Source organism: Gorilla gorilla, chromosome X (assembly GCF_029281585.2).
Source record: "Gorilla gorilla gorilla isolate KB3781 chromosome X, NHGRI_mGorGor1-v2.1_pri, whole genome shotgun sequence".
NCBI lineage: Eukaryota > Metazoa > Chordata > Mammalia > Primates > Hominidae > Gorilla > Gorilla gorilla.
Window position 1 is genome coordinate 63,500,575 of NC_073247.2, and position 19,946 is coordinate 63,520,520.

General features: G+C 45.0%; 1 protein-coding gene across 4 annotated transcripts in view; it reads right to left on the reverse strand.

The window, feature by feature from the left end:
• Positions 1 to 1,439: 1,439 nt before the first annotated feature.
• The window catches only part of SMC1A (structural maintenance of chromosomes 1A), a 44,794-nt gene continuing 26,287 nt past the window's right edge, over positions 1,440 to 19,946 (reverse strand). For all 4 annotated transcript variants that reach the window (XM_055376490.2, XM_055376491.1, XM_031005760.3 and 1 more), the window contains 8 exons: positions 19,709 to 19,862; positions 18,254 to 18,364; positions 6,567 to 6,723; positions 5,977 to 6,131; positions 5,703 to 5,854; positions 4,489 to 4,558; positions 4,088 to 4,198; positions 1,440 to 3,654 (listed from right to left, as the gene is read on the reverse strand). In XM_055376490.2, the coding sequence (XP_055232465.1) occupies positions 3,571 to 3,654; positions 4,088 to 4,198; positions 4,489 to 4,558; positions 5,703 to 5,854; positions 5,977 to 6,131; positions 6,567 to 6,723; positions 18,254 to 18,364; positions 19,709 to 19,862 (994 nt within the window). In that variant the 3' untranslated portion in view covers positions 1,440 to 3,570. The remainder of the gene's footprint in view (positions 3,655 to 4,087; positions 4,199 to 4,488; positions 4,559 to 5,702; positions 5,855 to 5,976; positions 6,132 to 6,566; positions 6,724 to 18,253; positions 18,365 to 19,708; positions 19,863 to 19,946) is intronic.

The following is a 19,946-nucleotide window of genomic DNA, read 5'->3' on the forward strand; positions in this document are numbered from 1 at the left end:
CTACCTTTTCTTGCTGCTTTTCCCCCACCCCAGGAATCTTCATGCTTCAGTATTTGTTTTGCTGTTTCTTGCCTTCATGTCTTCATGCATACTATTTCCAATATCTGGAAATTCCTTCTACTTCAACTGGCTAATTCCTACCAGTCCCTCAAGACTCAGTTCAGGTATCACCACCTAGACTACAGGATGCCTTCTCTGAATCTTCACATAAGCTAGATGTTTTTCCTGTGCTCCTGTCACAGTGTTGATCACACTGTATGGTTAATGGCTGTTTTACAAATTGTTTCCCCAACTAAACAGTGAGCTCCTCAAAGGCAGGATAAAGATTTGACTCATCTTTGTGTTCCTGGTGCACAACACTGTGATTTCCAGAGGGAAGTGCCCAGTTAAACTTAAGATACTGTTGTGGAGTACTCTTCAACTCCCTACAGCAAGGCTACTGCGTCCACAGTATAAGGGAGTCAAACTAGTTCCTCCAACAAGCCCTAGGGAATCTACTCGGATCCAGCTTGCTCTTGGAAACACTGTGGTGCCCGGCCTCCCGTGAGCATAGCCTTGACAACGGTTGCCCTGTGATGCCAGGAGGTGGTGGGGCACGACAGGAGAGAGCAGGGGGCAAGCACTAAATAGATCCGAGTGGAAGTCTAGGCTCTGCCACTAAACCAGTGGAATCTTGGACAAGTCACCTCACCTCCTGGATCCTCAGCACTTAAGTCCCCAAAGCTCCTTTGTAGCACATGTGTTCCTGTGTGCCAGGGCCTTAGCCTAAGGCATCTCATGTAATCCTTTTTATCCTGTGAGGTAGGGGTTAGTTATCTGGGTTATTATCCACGCCTGCTGAATCAGATTTCCAGAGGCGGGACCAGAGCAATTTATTTTTAAAGAGCTCCACATCCTTTGGATGTGGGGGTGCAAGCAGGGAACTGCTGCTTCTCATTATAAGCCCTTCTGTACTATTTTATTTTTTTACCTGTGTATATATTGCTTTACTTTTTAAAAAGGAAAAAGAAAAAGCTTTACAAACGATTCTGATGCGCAGCCTAGGTTGATAACCACCTGTACAGTGGAGAAAGCACTTGAATGACGTGGAAGACCTGGGTTCAAACCTTTTTGGGCCTCAGTTTCCTTATCTGTAAAGTGGGGAGAATAGCAAAGGTGACCTTTAAAGGGCTGTGAATGATCTAGATGCCAGCCAAATTGCTTCATATATATTTAATTTTCTCTTTGCTTCACTACTGCAAGGTAGGTGTTTATTATCTCCTTTTACAGATGTGGAAACTTAGGCTCAGAGGTGAAGTAACTTGCACAAGTTTCTACAGCTAGAATTTGAACCAGGTCTGACCCCCGAATTGTGCTCATCCATAAAGGCCAGCATTTGCCAAATTATGGCACACAATACCACCAGTGGTACGTGACTTCTTTGGTTGAAAACAGACAAATTTATTTTGTTTTGATAGTTATGTCTTTTAATATGTATTAGAAGAATACATAATTAGCACACATCAAACCTGTGATTTCACAGATATCACTACTTGGGATGAAAATGAAATAGGATAACAATGTTAGACCTCAGATCAACCTCAAGAAAAATACTGAGTAAATAGTACAGGAGGGCAATTTGGAAGTATTATTAAAAACCAATATATAAATATCCTATGACTTTGCAATTCCACTTCTAGGAATCAACCCTAGGTAAACTTTCACACATACACTTTCACACAGGCATAGTGATGCTCCTGTGTAGTATTTTGTAATAGCAAAACCTAAAAACAGTCTTAATGTCCATCACAAAAGAAATGCGTAAGTAAAATGTGGTAATCATATGATGACAATCTATACAGCAATTACAGAAGATGGATTGAGCTACATTAAGTAACATGCACAGATCTCAAAAACATCGTTAAGCAAAGAAAACAAATTGCTAAACAATTCAATGTATCATTTGCATTAAACACACAATATTTCCAATGAGTTCACATATGTACGTACAAGCATTAAAACAAAGTCTAAACGGAAGTACAACAAACAGTCACTAAGAAGGGAAGGATCAAGAGGGGGAGTGGTTGGTAGCTGAATGAGACTATCTTTAACAATCTAATTTCTCAAAAGGAGAATGAATTCATGCATATTTGGGTAATTAGAATGGACTTAACTTTTAAAAAGCAATATACAGATTGGAATTAAAGTGTGATGGTGTATGTGAATGAGTAAAGGCTGAGCTCATCGCACCCGGCTTTGCTGCCTCTGCATGATCCTTATAGCTAATGAGGTTAGTTCCTAAAATGAACCTCACACGTGTTAGGCTGGGATGTGGCCCAGGATACCTCTCCCCTATTTCCTCACAACCCAGATTGGGGCTCAGGCACCCGGTTACCAGACATGATTGAAGCTACAGGTTTCCTCAGGCCCTCCGCTTACCAGGTAGACCCCATCAGTGCCCTGAAACTTTCCCAGTCAGCAGGGCATTCAGCACCTTCCAGATTTGGAGGCTTCTTCTGTCCCTAATAGCTGGGATCAGAAGCTCAGGGGTCCAGGCATGAGGGTTATATTCTGAGGGGTCGGCACCTAGTGGGCTCCACGAAGGGATAAGGCTTCCAGTGAGGAGCTTGACATCATTAAATCCTATGAGGTAGGTAATATTGTTAGCCCCATTTTACAGATGAGGAAACTGAGGCACAGAAGGTCAAATGACTTGCCCAAGGTCAAACAACTAGTAAGTGATAAAAAGTGGGACCAGAACCCATAACTGTCTGTCCTCAGAGCTCATGCTCCACTCCTAGTGCCTGACCAAATCCTACCAATTTGTCAAGGTCTAGCTTAAATGTGACCTCCAGGAAGCCTAGAGGGAATCACCCACTTCTCAAATTCAAAGTACATATAACATTCATCTAACTATAGTCATTCATGAACCCACTGTATCTCCTTACTAGGAGGGTAGAGATCATGTCTGATTCAACTCTGTATTCCAAGCACAGAGCCTGACAAATAGAAGGTGTTCGGTATGTGTCTGATGAATACATAAATGAATGAATACACAAATGAGTGAATGAAGGCAGTTTCAGGTAACTGCCTAAGACTCCTATGAGGTCCTGAGTACCTTTGCCCAGCTCAGGGGTGCTGTCATCCTAAGCTCTCTCGGAATCAAATTCAGCCTAGGCTCCTTCTAAAACAGGTCTCCAATATCCTTTATTATTTTGCAAACATACTCACATGCACACATGCGGATACATACATACACACATACATACCCACACACACAGTGGGCAAGAGGCCCAAGGGGCCCACGATTATGGGTGATGAGGGGGATGAAGGGGGTGTGTGTGATGAACAGATGGCCCTGTTCAGCTCAGCACCTCCTTTCAGAGGCCAGAATACTCCCTGTCGTTCAGGAATTTTTGCTCCAGACCTAACATCACCTCTGTTCCTCTTCATGCTTGATTAGCAGTGCCTAAATCCCATGACTACACCAAAAAGGGCCAGGAGGTAGGGGGAAGGTTGGGAGTCAAATATCCAGAGATTGGGAGAGGGACAGCTTAGGGATCCAGACAGGGCGGGAGGGCAGAACTACTGCTACTGCTCATTGGGGTTGGGGTTGGCATCTGGGTACTTGGTGAGGTCGAAGGTCAGGACTTTGCTGATCACACAGTCCCCTTGCTGAAGGAGGAGGGAGAAAAAGAAAAATAAAATTGTAAGGAGAGAATTAAGAGGGGTCTAGTGCCCCAGGACCAGGGCCCTCAAACCCTCCTCCCTACATACCTGCCCAAAGCCCAGTCAATGGTTCTCTCTGGGTGTGAGAGGATATGCTCAGTCCCATGTGCCTTCTCTCCTTGCCTACTTCTGTACTCTCCTCCTTTCTCCACTGTCTGGCTGCCTCTGCCTGCCTTTCCACCTGTCCCCAAATGCAATGGCCCTGCCTGGCTGGGCTGGCTAAGCCTCCAGAGGCAGGGCTCCAACAAGCCCAAATGGCCATTCAGGACCTGATTCCCTATGCTCCCCCACCTCCTTTCCCCTCCACTGCAGCCTTCCTTTCCTGCCCTGGGAAATCAGGCAGGGAGTAGGACTGGCTCCTGAGCCAGGCCCGTCCTACCTCAGGATAGACTCCAATGAGGCTCTCGGCCTTGGTGTAGAACTCCTCCTTGAGAGAGATGACGATGGCCTGGAAGTTGCAAGTCGACTGCTCCTTGATGTAATTTGCCACCTGTGGGAAAGGCCGCCAGGCACTTAGCAAGGCTCAAACCTTAACAGTCCCCAGTATTTTCCAGCCACAACCAGAAGGCAGAAGAGGTAGGGTAGGGAGAGGACGGTGGGGAAAAGAGAGGTTGAGAGAAGGAGACTACTGACTACCACAGCATGGATGACTCTGGGCCCAGCCTCCCAGGCACAGAGAGCAGGCAGCAGGAACGGCTAGGGCACACTCAGGAGTTGCTCCCTGAAACCCAACCCCGACCTGGGGGCATCCCTCCCAGGCCCCACTTTCTTTGCACCCACCTTGCCAATGTTGGTGTTATCCAAGGCAGCATCAATCTCATCCAGGACGAAGAAGGGGGCTGGCTTGTAGCTGGGAGGGAACCAGTAGGTGAGCTGACACTGAGGCGGGGAGGGGGTGGCAAGGCGGGGTGGGACAGCCCCAGGGCCCATCAAACAGGCCAGCTTCCCACTCCACTTCTTCAGAAACTAAAAAACCCAGGTCTCAAAGTTGCCTGAGCCTCTAAAAGCCAAGACATCAACAAAGCCCTCCCCTCTGCACTCAGCCCTGTGTTCCAGGTTCCTACAGAACCACAAGAAGACATGGTCCCCTCAGGAGCTTCCAGGCTGGCTGGGGAGCTAAAGCTGTCCGAGGTTCTAGTTGTAATGACCGAGCTACCTAGAGGTCCACCCCATTCCAACACATGCCATCACAGCATGCTTTGTCATGCCTCCTTGCTTCTGCATATGCTGCACCCTCAGCCTAAAATGCCTGCTGGTCTACCTGGCACACTTCTACTCATCCTTTACATCTCCTGCTCAAGTGGCACTTGTCATTAAAAGTCTTCCCTGGCCTACCCATACCCTCCCCACAGACTGGGTTAAGTGTACCTCCTCTGTGTATCCATCGCACCCATGCTCACCCGGTTACAACACTTAGCACATGTCTGTTTATGCATCTGGCTTCTACTAGACTGTGAGCTCCTCGAGGCCAGAGACCCTGTCTGATACATCTGTGTCCCTAATCCCTCCGCAGGGTCTGGTATAGAGCAGCACTCAAGAAATTGATGCTGTACAATCAAGCAACATAAGCTGCGGGAGTCAGACTCAAGTACTACTGGCATTCAGGAGGGGAAGGTCAGGGTATGCCACAGTGATCAAGGAGGGCTTCCTAAAGGGGAGGAGAATGAGGAAGGGTGAAGGGGTGAAAGGTGATGATCAAGCTAGATTTACATGGAAAGGGATTATTAGCCAGCAACCTTGTGAGCAAAAGCCTGGAGGCGGAACTAAATACATGCAGAGGCCGGTGAGGACATGCTGAGCAGATGAGGGTGGATGGGGAAGACAGGTCCAGAAAAACCAAAGCCAGATATGCTGCAGTAGATAGTGAAACAGGGATGCAATCCAGATTCCACCAAACCATCACCTTCGCAGATCTCTGTGTATCCTTGGGCCCCAGAGCCTCTGGTGGCCTCAGTTCAGTCTCTTCGTCAACTGCCCTAGGGGATCAGCCTCACCTGTGGATGGCAAAGAGCAGGGCCAGAGCGGCCACTGTCTTCTCCCCCCCTGACAAGTTGTCCATAGGCCGGAAGCGTTTCCCAGGAGCCACACAGTTGTAGTTGATGCCATCCAAGTAGGGCTCTTCAGGGTTCTCAGGGCCCAGGAATGCCTAGGGGAAGGCAGATGGGTCAGGATCTGTATCTGAGACTGGATGGAGATAGGGACAGGAAGCCTAGAGGGAAGGACAACTGAGGATGGTAGCAGCTGGTTGGGTAAGGGGCTCCAGCCTACCTGGGCACTGCTATTGCGGGACAGGGCCTTATAGATCTCATCAATGTTGGTAGCCACAGATTCAAAACAAGCATTGAAGCGGTCAAAGCGCTCCTTCTTGATCTGTTCGAATGCCTGCTTGGCCTTCTTTGCTCGCTTTCGGGCTGCTTCAAACTCTGCCAGAAAGAAAGACAGGAGACCCCTCAGTGCCCTGGCAAGAAGGACCTGCAAATGACAATCCAGAGCAGGAACATCCCACTGAGAGAGAGGAATGCCTGAGGAGGGTCCCAGAAGGATCTGTATCCAGTGGACTGGCCACTGGATACAATGCAGAGCAAGAAACAGGGGCCTGGAGCCACACAAATATGGATTCCTCCCTGTGTTCTACCAGCAACCAGCTGTGTGACCTTGAACAGGTCATTTACTCTCCGGGAACCTCAGCAATTTTCCGTTCTATAAAGCAGGTGTAATAACCCCTACTGTTTAGGGCTCCTGAGAGTTTTAAGTAAGAAAACATGTCAGAACAGGAACTGCTGTGATGTACAGCAGGCCCGTGGCATACCTTTAGCCTCTTGTCCTCATCGTAGGCCCAAGTAGAAGGGTAATCTTACCATCTGAGGTCTCCTGGAACTTGTCTCGGACACTTTCCAGCTTTTCCATGGCCTTCATGTTGGGGGCGGCAATACGCTGAAGCACACTCTGCTGCTCATTCAGCTTCTGCTGCAGTGTGTTCATCTCTTGCTTGATCTCTTCCTCAGCCTGGGCATCCTGTAAGCCCCAGGCCCAGCAATGTCAAGAAGGGCCTGGCCCCTGTGCCAAGGCCCCCACCGAAAGATGACTGACTGAGTGTGGCCTGGGCGCCTGCTCCTATACGGAGGGCAAGTTCTTCTTCTCCAGCTCGGTTCCTTCCACCAGATCCTACCCATAGTAACCATTCCCACCATCTCTGGAAATTATAGGCTGAGGCTGCTTTCTAATCTCTAGCCGCTTTCTAATCTCTAGCCCTTCCCCCAGGCCCTGCCAACCTCTTTGTCTCTCAGGAGGAGCAGCTGGTGGTGCCCCTCTCTGGCTCTCAGCCCAGGCCATGAGCCAGTACCAACCCAGGGTGACCTGGAGACTCCCACACTGGCCGCTTTGGACTCCACTTACAGCTCCACAATAAGTAAGGCAATTCACGTTTTCTGCTTAGATCACTACATGTGAGCAAATTCCATTTGAGTTTAGTTTTAGTTCTTATGGATATTGCAATGCATGTCTGGGCTTGTGCCTTTCTGCCACTTTCAGTCAATAAATATTTATTGAATGCCTACCAAGTGCCAGGCACTGGGGCCATCCTCTCCTGTGAGCCCTGGTTTCTGTGCTCACAGAGCTCAGGGGTCTAACAGAGGAATGCACATAAGTAAACAACCAGAATACTGTAGGATGAATGTGAAAACAATGATAAGCAGGCAGTGTTGACTTAGCACACAAGAAAGACACCTAACTCAGACTCAGGAGGACTCAGACTCCTAACTCAGAGACCAGGAGATTGATAGTTCTTGAGTGGTGAATGTTAGTACTATTATGTTTAGTGAGCCTAGGGTATTTTGGGTATAAATAAGTATAATAAGTAGAGGGAGGGATCCCACTAGTGTATAGAATATGTGCCTGCATTGAGGTGTTCTGGATGGTTACCTCATCGGGTGATAAAAATTAAGGTAGGCTTCCAGGAATATGTTTAAGCTAAGGACTACAGGATGAACAAGTGAAGACAGAGAAAAGGAATAGACCTTTTTAGACTTTTTTTTTTTTTTTTTTGAAGACAGAGTCTCGCTCTATTACCCAAGCTGGAGTGCAATGGCATGATCTCTGGTCATTGCAAGCTCCACTTCCCAGGCTCAAGTGATCCTCCCACCTCAGCCTCCCAAGTAGCTGGGACTACGGACACGCACAACCATGCCTGGCTAATTTTTGTATTTTTTGTAGAGACAGAGTTTCGCCATGTTGCCCAGGTTGGCCTCAAATTCCTGAGCTCAACTGATCCACCCATCTCAGCCTCCCTAAGTGCTGGGATTACAAGCGTGAGCCACCATGCCCGGCCAGGAACAGACTTCTGTGCAGTTGGGAGCATCACAAAAAATAGCCAGGGGAGGTTGCTCATGGTCTGTTCATCAAACTGAAAATAATTCAAAAGAGAAAGCAAGCCAGGAATGGTGGCTCATGCCTTTAATCCCAGCATTTTGGGAGCCTGTCAGGAAAATCACTTGAGAATAGGAATTTGAGACCAGCCTGGGCAAAATAGGGAGACTCCGTCTCTACAAAAATAAAAAAATTAGCCAGACGTGGTGGCACATGCCTGTGGTCCCAGCTCCTTGGGAGGCTAACGTGAGAGGACTGTTTAGGCACAGGAGATCAAGGCTGCAGTGAACCATGATGGTGCCACTGCACTCCAACCTGGATGACAGTGCGAGACCTTGTCTCAAAAAAAAAAAAAAAAAAAAGAGTAATCAACTTCAATAAACTTCGAAAGCTAAAAAAAAAATATGTATATATGGCAGTAGTAGCAATTGTGTGTGTATGTGCATGCGTACAAGTGTGTTGGAGGGCACAGAAAGAGAAGATGCTAGATAGACAAGTAGAAGCCAGATTATAAAGGGCCTTATAAGGTTTAGACTTTATCCTGAGAAAGGTGAGGTACCAGTGAATGATTTCAAGGATAAGAAGGACATAAACTTATGTACATTTTAGAAAGCCCTTATGAAGATCTCTATGCACTACTTTGGAGTGGTCTCCAGAATAGGTTTTTTTTGTTTTTTTTTTTAAGTTTTTTTTTTTGAGACGGAGTCCTCCTCTGTCGCCCAAGCTGGAGTGCAGTGGCGCGCTCTTGGCTCACTGCAACCTCCGCCTCCCAGGTTCACGCCATTCTCCTGCCTCAGCCTCCCGAATAGCTGGGACTACAGGAACCCGCCACCATGCCCGGCTAATTTTTTTTTGTATTTTTAGTAGAGACGGGGTTTCACCGTGTTAGCCAGGATGGTCTTGACCTCCTGACCTCGTGATCCGCCCGCCTAGGCCTCCCAAAGTGCCTGGGATTACAGGTGTGAGCCACCGCGCCCGGCCCCAGGATAGATTTTTAAGTAAAATATGAAAGCTACACAATAGTGTATGCTATATTTTATTGAAGTGAAGGTAGAGGGAATATAAATATATTTGTATTTTAAACATATAACGGCAAGAAAAAGAATAATCCAAAAACTAATTAAAGGGTTATCTATCGAGAAAGAGAGGTGAAGGGGACAGGAATGGAAGCAAGAATTCTCTTCATGTACCTTGTTTTATACTTTTGATTTTAGAAACACATAAAGATGTTATATATAACTATTAAAGCAAAATTAAATCAAAATGTGAAAACCACTGGGTAAAAAATTGTTGGGGAACAAGATATTCACAAGATGCCAAAGCATCACTCTAAAGATTACTAATTAATGACAAAGGTAAAAGTGTACATTTAGCGTTGAAAAACCTAGCAACTGACACTTTAACTGAGGGATCAAACTCAGTATCACTAATAGTGGGCACATCCTGACATGATGTACCTCCTGGAGGGATGCCACATCAAGTTCACCAATGAAATGTTCTTGCCAAAAAATACTTAACATGAATCCATTGAGCCTCCAGACTGGATGAAATTTCCAATTTACAGGAGATACAAGGGTTGGAAGAACAGGTTAAATAATATTGTAAAAAAAAAAGAACATATCCATAATGTGGGACATTTTCCAAGAAAACTCTCATAGACTCTTTAAAAGATCAATGCCATGAATAAAAGGTAAAGGGATAGCTCCATATTAAAAGAAACTAAAGAGACATAATAAATAAATTCATAAATTTTGATTGGATACTAGTTTCAAAAAGAAAAAAAAACTACAAAAGACACTTTTAGAACATCTAGAGAAATTCAAATATGGGTTGAAGATTAAATATTATGAAACCTAATTATTCATTTTCTTAGGTATAATATGAAATTATGATTAGGTAAGACAATCCCTTGCTCTTAGCATGCTGAAGTATCTAGGGCTGAAGTATCATGACCACACTTCCTTCAAAAGGTTCAGCAAAAACAAAAAAACTGCAAGTAATGGGAGGCAAGAGGGAAGGAGGAGAAAGATAGGGGAAAGATGAGAGAAAAAGCAAATGTGGTAAAATATTCACTGGTGAATCTAAGGTGAAAGGCATATGAGTGTTCACTATTCTAGTCTTTCAAGTTTTCCATAGGCTTGAAACATCTCAGAATTAAAGCTGGAAAAAAAAATCAAAATGCTAAAAAGAGTAATCCCTAAAAATGAAAAACAAACTAAAACAAAGAAACCTAACTATATATTAAGCTGGTTAAACACTCAGATAATTCTTTCAAATTACTTTAAAACATAGGAACATGACTATACATTCCCAATGAGGCTTTCCTTAGCTTAATAATAAAAAGAATCTCAGAAAATCTTAAACTATTTAAAATTACATTCAATAATCAAATTGTTACTAATATTATATATCTTTTTTGAGACGGAGTCTTGTTCTGTCGCCCAGGCTGGAGTGCAGCGGTGCGACCTCAGCTCACTGCAACCTCTGCCTCCCAGGTTCACACCATTCTTCTGCCTCAGCCTCCCGAGTAGCTAGGACTACAGGCGCCTGCCACCACGCCCGGCTAATTTTTTGTATTCTTAGTAGAGATGGCGTTTCACCATGTTAGCCAGGATGGTCTCCATCTCCTGACCTTGTGATCCACCCGCCTCAGCCTCCCAAAGTGCTGGGATTACAGGCGTGAGCCACTGCGCCTGGCCCTTTTACTAATAATATCTTATTGTGATTTTTCAAACTAGTATATACAGAGTAGGATAAAGTAAATGTGTTATTACGTTAGTGTTGCTAGGAACTGAGATTTTCAGCAACAATAACTGGAAGACTCAAAAAGAAAATCAATGACGTTAAACTAAAAATTACAATTTCAATTCAAAGTATCAATATGAACTCATGATGCATTTTTCCTTCAAAAAAAAAAACAAAAAAACCGCATTTAATAGCCCAATCTACTGAAAAGTTCTAGAAGCACTAATAAACTCAGCAATCATGAACACTCCAATATCCAGATGGTAGTTGCTAAATAATAGCATTTCCCACTAAAGGAAGTCAGAGCTTCCTGGAGAAATAGTGGATTCCAGGTCTGGGTGGAAAATGGGGAGGACGAATCTGGACATATTGGAAAGCAAGGGAGATATCAAAGACTACCAGGGTTGTGTTGAAATGATTCAGAAGCCAAACTGAATGAGTCACCATTGGCCAAAGATGGGACAACCTGAGCACCAAGAAGGATAATAACCACAACAGACTGAAAGACACCAAATATATTTAAATTCATAATGATATGAGAACTCAGTGGACAAATCTTGAGAAAGCCAAGGAAGCAATTCCTTATTTTATAAACTGATAAAGGGGGGGAAAAAAATCAAGCATATATAGCCTGCCTTTCCTATACAAACTGTATCTCAGAATAACCAAATAAATGATGAGAGGAAGTATCTCTTTATAGTATTCCAGCCAGTAAACACAGAAATGATAGAGTAAGGTCACTATTTTGCAACCCCTGACTAATTAATGGATCTATGCAATAAGAAGCATGGCTGCAAACCACACAAAAAGAGCCACTAATGGACATTAAGTACCTTCTGATGGAAGTAACACCACCAGCTGTGAAGGAGCCGTAGCCACAACAAACAAGCGAACCCCAAAATTTGAATCTAACCAAGCCACTGTGCTGTCCAATCCGGTTGCCAGTAGCCACATGTGGCTACTTAGCACGTGATATTTGGCTAGTGCAACTGAGGAGATAAAATCTTAATTTTATGAAATTTTAGTTCATTTAAATTGAAAACCTGATATTCAATTCAGTTACTGGAAAACTTTGATGTATATTTGGAACAACTTGGGTATGTGGGTCTCCTTTTTCAATTGTAAATTTTAGGAAATCTAAATACAGATCAAGTATTTCTGAGGAAATTTTAGCATCTGAATTGAGACGTGCTGTGTTAAAATACATACTAGATTTTGAAGACAGTACAAAAAAGGATCATCAAATATCTCATCAATAATTTTTATATAGTTCACACATTGAAATCATACTCCTGAGGACACTAGGCTAAACATAATATAGTATTAAAATTAATTTCACCTTTGTCTTTTTATTTTTAAAATGTGGCTACTAGAAAATCGAAAATTGGCCAGGCGCGGTGGCTCACACCTGTAATCCGAGCACTCTGGGAGGCCGAGGCGGGTGAATCACAAGGTCAGGAGATCGAGACCATCCTGGCTAACAAGGTGAAACCCCGTCTCTACTAAAAATACAAAAAAAATTAGCCGGGCGTGGTGGCGGGCGCCTGTAGTCCCAGTTACTTGGGAGGCTGAGGCAGGAGAATGGCATGAACCTGGGGGGCGGAGGTTGCAGTGAGCCGAGATCGCGCCACTGCACTCCAGCCTGGGCGACAGAGCAAGACTCCATCTCAAAAAAAAAAAAAAAAATTACATATGTGGATCACATTTTACCTCTTCGGAACAGCACTGATCTACATCTAACTACCCACTTACAAGAACTACAGAGGATAGCAGAACCATTTTTGGTTTTTTTTTTTTGGTGGGGGGGGTGAAGGGAACATTTTAAACACTGCAGGACACAATCAGTAAAGTATAGAATGTGAACAATCCTTCAGAAGAAATGAGTCAATTTCTACAACAACAAAAAAATAGTGCAAAGAAAAATAAAAACAGGTGGAGGGGGATCCTATAAGTTAAATGAGATTCAAGTGACATATCAATTAATGGCTTTATCAATCATCCACTAACTATCGATCAATCATCTTATTTGACTTCCAATTCAAGCAGGTAAACTGTAGAGTGTGTGTTTGCGTGTGACCATCATGGATGTGTAACACTAATTATTAAGAAATTACTGCCAAGCGTGGTGGCTCACGCCTGTAATCCCAACACTTCAGGAGGCCGAGGCGGGCGGATCACAAAGTCAGGAGTTCAAGACCAGCCTGGCCAATATAGTGAAACCCCATCTCTACTAAAAATACAAACAATTAGCCGGGCATGGTGGTGGGCACCTGTAATCCTAGCTACTCAGGAGGCTGAGGCAGGAGAATCGCTTGAACCAGGGAGGCGGAGGTTGCAGAGAGCTGAGATTGTGCCCCTGCACACCAGCCCGTGATAGTACGAGACTCTGTCTCAAAAAAAAAAAAATCATTTTTAGGTATGTAATGGTTCTAATTATTTTTAAGAATTCCTATCTCTTTCAGAGATGTATCCTGCAATATTTGCAAATGAAATATGATGTCCAGAATTTCTTTTTTCTTTTTTTTTTTTTTTGAGACGGAGTCTTGCTCTGTTATCCAGGCTGGAGTGCAATGGCGTGATCTCGGCTCACTGCAACCTCTGACTCCTGGGTTCAAGTGATTCTCCTGCCTCAGCCTCTCAAGTAGCTGGGACTACAGGCACATGCCACCACGGCCGGCTAATTTTTTTGTATTTTTAGTAGAGACGGGGTTTCACCGTGTTAGCCAGGATCAATCTCCTGACCTCATGATCTGCCTGCCTCGGCCTCCCACAGTGCTGAGATTACAGGCGTGAGCCACCGCACCCGGCCCAGAATTTGCTTTAAAATAACCTAGGGATAGGGAGGGATAATAAAGTGTCAGGGGGTGGGGGGGCCGGGCCCCGTGGCTCACACCTGTAATCCCAGCACTTTGGGAGGCCAAGGCGGGCGGATCACGAGGTCAGGAGTTCGAGACCAACTTGGCCAACACAGTGAAATCCCGTCTCTAATAAAAATACAAAAAATCAGCCAGGCGAGGTGGTGGGCGCCTGTAATCCCAGCTACTCGGGGGGCTGAGGCAAGAGAATCGCTTGAACCTGGGAGGCAGAGGTTGCAGTGAGCCGAGCTTGTGCCACTGCACACCAGCCCAGGCCACAGTGTGAGACTCTATCTCAAAAAAAAAAAAAAGAACTGTGTGGGGGTGCACATTAAACAAGTTTGGCCAGCAGCTGACTGTTGTTAAAACTGGTGATGGCTATATGAGGGAGCACTGTAGTATTTTACTTTTGCATATAAAATTTTCCATAATAAAAATCTAAAAATAACAACAAAAAAATAAACTTGAAGTGGTTCCCACTGGCCAAGGATGAACAATGTGAGCATCAAGAAGAAAAATGGGGGCCAGGCGCGGTGGCTCACACCTGTAATCCCAGCACTTTGGGAGGCTGAGGCGGGTGGGTTACGAGGTCAGGAGATCGATACCATCCTGGCTAACACGATGAAACCCCGTCTCTACTAAAAATACAAAAAATTAGCTGGACGGGATGGTGGGTGCCTGTAGTCCCAGCTACTTGGGAGCTTGAGGCAGGAGAATGACGTGAACCCGGGAGGCAGAGCTTGCAGTGAGCTGAGATCACGCCACTGAACTCCAGACTCCGTCTCAAAAAAAAAAAGAAAAAGAAAAAGAAAAAAAAAAAAGAAGAAAAATGGGGCCAGGTGTGGTGGCTCATGCCTGTAATCCTAGCACTTTAGGAGGCCAAGGCAGGGGGATCACATGAGATCAGGAGTTCAAGACCAGCCTGGCCAACATGGCAGAACCCCGTCTCTACTAAAAATAAAAAAAATTATCTGGGCATGGTGGCGCATGCCTGTAATCCCAGCTACTCAGGACGCTGAGATAGGAGAATCACTTGAACCCAGGAGGCAAGAGGCTGCAGTGAGCTGAGATCATGCCCCTAAACTCCAGCCTGGGTGACAGAGTGAGACTCCGTCTCAAACAAAAACAAAGAAAAATGGGCCAGGTGCAGAGGCTCACACCTGTAATTCCAACACTTCAGGAGGCTGAAACAGGAGGATCACTTGAGGCCAGAAGTTCGAGACCAGCCTAGGCAACACAGTGAGACCTTGTCTCCATGTTAAAAAAAAAAGAGAAGAAGAAGAAGAAAAATGACTCCAACAGATTGAAACATAAAAGACATCTAAACATTGAAGTTTCTTTTTTGAGACAGGTTCTCCCTGTCACCCAGGCTACAGCACACTGGTGTGATCTAGGTTCAGTGCAGCCTCAACCTCCCAGGATCAAGTGATCTTCCTGCCTCAGCCTCCTGAGTAGCTGGGACTACAGGTACATGCCATCACACCCAGCTAATTTTTAAAAATTAGCTCTTGGGCTCAAGCAATCCTCCTGCCTTGGACTCCCAAAGTGCTGGGATTACAGGCATGAGTCACCACACCTGGCCAACATTTATTTATTTATTTATTTATTGAGACAGGGTCTTGAACTATTGACATTTTGGGTCAGGTAATTCGTTGCTGTAGGGATTGTCCTGAGCACAGTAGGATGTTTAGCAGCATCCCTGGTGTCTACCCACTAGATGCCAGTAGTAACCCCCCTACCCCAGTTACGACAAGTAGGCATGACAAGAGTATCTCCAGCCATTGTCATATGTCCCCTGAGGGAACAAAATATCTACCCTCTCAATGAGAACCACTCCTATAAAAGATAAGGACTTAAAAAAAAATAGTAATACCACTATTACACTTAAAAATATTAACAATTTCCACAGCTGGGCACAGTGGCTCACGCCTGTAATCCCAGCACTTTGGGAGGCTGAGGTGGGCAGATCATGAGGTCAGGAGATCGAGACCATCCTGAATAACACGGTGAAACCCCGTCTCTACTAAAAATACAAAAAAAATTAGCCGGGCGTGGTGGCAGGTGCCTGTAGTCCCAGCTACGTGGGAGGCTGAGGAAGGAGAATCGAGTGAACCTGGGAGGCAGAGCTTGCAGTGAGCCGAGACCACGCCACTGCACTCCAGCCTGGGTGACAGAGCGAGACTGTCTCAAAACAAAAAACAAAAAACAAAAAAACAAATTTCCCAGTCTGGATTTGGTTAACTACATCCCTGTGCATTTTTTTTTGAGATGGAGTTTTGCTCTTGTCACCCAGGTTGGAGTGCAATGGCACAATCTCGGCTCACTGCAACCTCAGCCTCCTGGGTTCAGGCGATTCTGCCTCAGCCTTCTGAGTAGCTGGGATTACAGGTATGCACCACCATGCCCGGCTAATTTTTGTATTTTTAGTAGAGACGGGGTTTCACCATGTTGGCCAGGCTAGTCTCAAACTCCTGACTTCAGGTGATCCACCTGCCTCAGCCTCTCAAAGTGCTGGGATTACAGGCGTGAGCCACCGCGCCCGACCCTCAAGTGCTTTTTTAACATTCCTCTGGCACCAGTGTTTCTGATAGTGTTCCCAAAGTGCTGAGATTACAGGCATGAGCCACTGTGCCCGGCCCTAAATATCTATTGAATTCTGGTTTTTGTTTCCACTGTCTCTAATGCAGGCCACTTTCATCTCACATAGCCAACTACAGGAGCCTCCTAAATAGTTTATGATGTGTTTCAATCATCATTATATTCAGGAGGATTGGATATAGAAGCTTGATCAGATCCACGTTTGTTTTTTGGCAAGAATACTTCATAGCTAATGTTGAACACCGGTCAATGTTAACATTACAAAGAAAGTGAGAACTGACATCAGTGTCTACTGATGTGATGCAGAAGGAAGTTCACAAGTACACAACACCACCTATGATATATTCTTGCCAAAAAAAGAACTTGAATCCAATCAAACCCTAGATTTACCTACCAGTTTATAGGAAATACAAGGAATAGAAAAAACATGTTCAGTAACATCAAGGGGACATAATCAGCCAAATCTAGAATGCAGACAATTCTATAGTACCAACGACCCAGTTCCTTCCATAGATAAATACGAAGGAAAAAAATAAAATAAAAACGAAGAAGAAAATGTTATAGACTAGCAGAGACCAATTTTAACATATGGACCTTACTGGAATATTGATCTAAACACATAAACTGCAAAAAAAATAAAAAAAAAAATGTTATGGGACTTTCATGGAAATCTAAACATTTACTGATTAGATGATATTGTGGAGTTATTGTTAAATATTTTCAGATATAATATTATGGTTGTTTTTCTTAAAAGTTCTCATATTCTAGAGATACATGCTGAGGTAATTATGGATGGAGTAATGTCTAGTTTTCTTTAAAATACTCCAATGGGGGGTAAAAAAAATAAGATTGCTTAACTGTTGAAGCTGAGTGCCTGAGGTTCATTATTATCATTCTCTTTACTTCCATATGCTTGAAATTTTCCATAAGTTAAAAAAATCAAATCCTCCTGAATATAATGATGATTGAAACACATCATAAACTATTTAGGAGGCTCCTGTAGTTGGCTATGTGAGATGAAAGTGGCCTGCATTAGACAGTGGAAACAAAAACCAGAATTCAATAGATATTTAGGGCCGGGCACAGTGGCTCACACCTGTAATCTCAGCACTTTGGGAGGCCAAGGTAGGCAGATCGCCTGAGGTCAGGAGTTCAAGACCAGCCTGACCAACATGGTGGAACCCCGCCTCTACTAAAAATTAGTTGGGCATGATGGCGGGCATCTGTAATCTCAGCTACTTGGGAGGCTGAGGCAGGAGAATCGCTTGAACCTGGGAGGCAGAGGTTGCAGCAGTGAGTCGAGATCATGCCACTGCACTCCAGCCTGGGCAACAAGAGCGAAACTCCGTCTCAAAAAAAAAAAAAAAAAAAAGAGATATTTAGGAGGCAGAATCCATAGGGCTTGGTGCTTGGTAATTAATTGATTATGTAAAGTGAAAGAGGGAGAAGTCAAGGATGAGGCTCAAATTTCTGGCTGAGCATGTGAGTGGCACTGAGGAGATGGGTAAATATGGGGAGGAAGGCTAGGGTTTGAGGTACCTGTGGGACTTAGCATAGAGATTGCAGCAGAAGCCACGGAAGTAAAGTGATACCCAGGATGAAAGAATGCCAAGTGAGGAGGAAAGAGCCCTGAGGAACACCTGAGGTCAATCTGTTCACTGTACTGAAGTCTCTTCTCTGTGTGGACCTAGGCTTAGCTTAGCTATACTATATACACACATGGAAGGGGAAGACTGATAGCAGGCAAGGGCAGGAGCAACTTGGGGTATGGGGTAGGGAATGTGCATATGTCTGTTTGAATATATGAGGGGGAGATCCTGCCTCACAACTGAATCCTCCCACCCTTGCCAGCTTTCCCCTCTTTCCAGCCATGGTCTCCACAGAGCCCCCAGATGGGCTGACCTCCTCTCTGGACAGCTAGGAAGATGGTCCCACTCCCACCCAACCCCCACCCCCACCACACCCCTGTGGTTGATCCTCACCTTCAGATCCTCACACAGATCACCGTAGTCAATCTCAATGAGGGCCTCTCGTGCATAGATACTGGAAATTCTCTGTGAACCACTCACTGAGTCCTCCCCCTGGGAGCTACCCTGCAATGGCAACGGAGAGTCAAGTGGAGCAGACTGGCCATGAGAGTGCACCTCTATAGGGAGCTCCTTTGCAGCCTTCAATCTTTGAGAAAGCACCTTGCTAGAAAGCACCATGGCAGAAGGAACAGAGGCTTTGTAGGCAGAATGACTCAAGTTCAAAATTGAGCTCTATGGCCAGGTGCAGTGGCTTGCGCCTATAATCCCAGCACTTTGGGAGGCCAAGGCAGGTGAATCACTTCAGGTCAGGAGTTTGAGACCAGCCTGGCCAACACAGTGAAACTCTGTCTCTACTAAAAACACAAAAATTAGCCAGGAGTGGTGGTGCATGCCTGTAATCCCAGCTACGTGGGAGACTGAGGCACAAGAATCACTTGAAACTGGGAGGCGGAGGCTGCAGTGACCCAAGATCACGCCACTGCACTTCAGCCTGGGTGACAAAACAAGACTCTGTCTCAAAAAATAAAAATAAAAATAAAAATAAATAAAAAAAATTTGAGGTCTACACTTACTAACATTGTGATTTTGGGCAAGTCACATTCTCAGATCCTGAGTCTCTTCACCTGTAATGTGGGGATAATGCCTGTCTGGCAGGTCTGTGGTTAGGATTGGGGTAATTATGTCACACGCTACCATGATGCCCAGAACATTTCTGGTATTCAAAATATTTTACTGAATTAAACTGAAATGCCATTTGGAAAGTGAGGAGGGAGAAAGATACATGGGACTGAGATATATAACCAGGTCTAAGACAAGATATTAATATATGCAAACCTCCTCTCAGTTAACGTTTCCCATCCCCTTGCTACAAATCTTTGCTTCCACTGCTCCTCTTTGGCTAGTATCTCTGGTTTTCCTATAACTAAACTTCCTCACCTCTGCATTGTTGATGTCCCTTACCTAACCCTCTCCTGGCCAATCTTCCTCACTGCAGCTAAGCTATCACCCTCAGGTCCCCTAGCTTTCTGTCTTCCTTTGCTCTTGGCTAATGTCCCTCAATTCCCACTCCTACCAAGTTCTGTCACCTGCTGGAGCTAATATAGCTCAGGTCCCTAAGATTAATGAATTACTTCATTCTTTCCTGGCTCAACTCTCTCACCACCCACTCACTGGCTTGCAGCTTTACTCCCAATTCAACTTCTCTCTCACACCAAAGCCATTATTACCTTTCGCCTCACCTGCCTTCACCACTGCACCTTGCCTCATTTCTCCTGCATCCCTTTTCATGTCCCTTCACCATCTGCCCACCATCTTTCTCTCTCTCACTGCCCTTCCTGGTCACTTTCACTCCCCATCCCTGGTTAATGATGTTCATCGCCCACTCCCACCACCAGCCACAATACTCACCTCTTCCTGACTAATATCATCCATGGTGCCTTTTGACAGTGGCAACTTAATGTCCTGCATCTTACAGGCCTGTAGCAAGTTGTGACGGTCACTGCGCTTCTGTTCAAGCTTGGTCTCAATGGCTGTCACCTCCTTCTGTAAATGGGTCATTTCCCTAAAAAAGGTCCAGAGGCTAGGTGAGACCCAAATCTGGCAGGCTGCCTGCTCTATCTACGTCCTCCCACCCCAGGCCTGAACC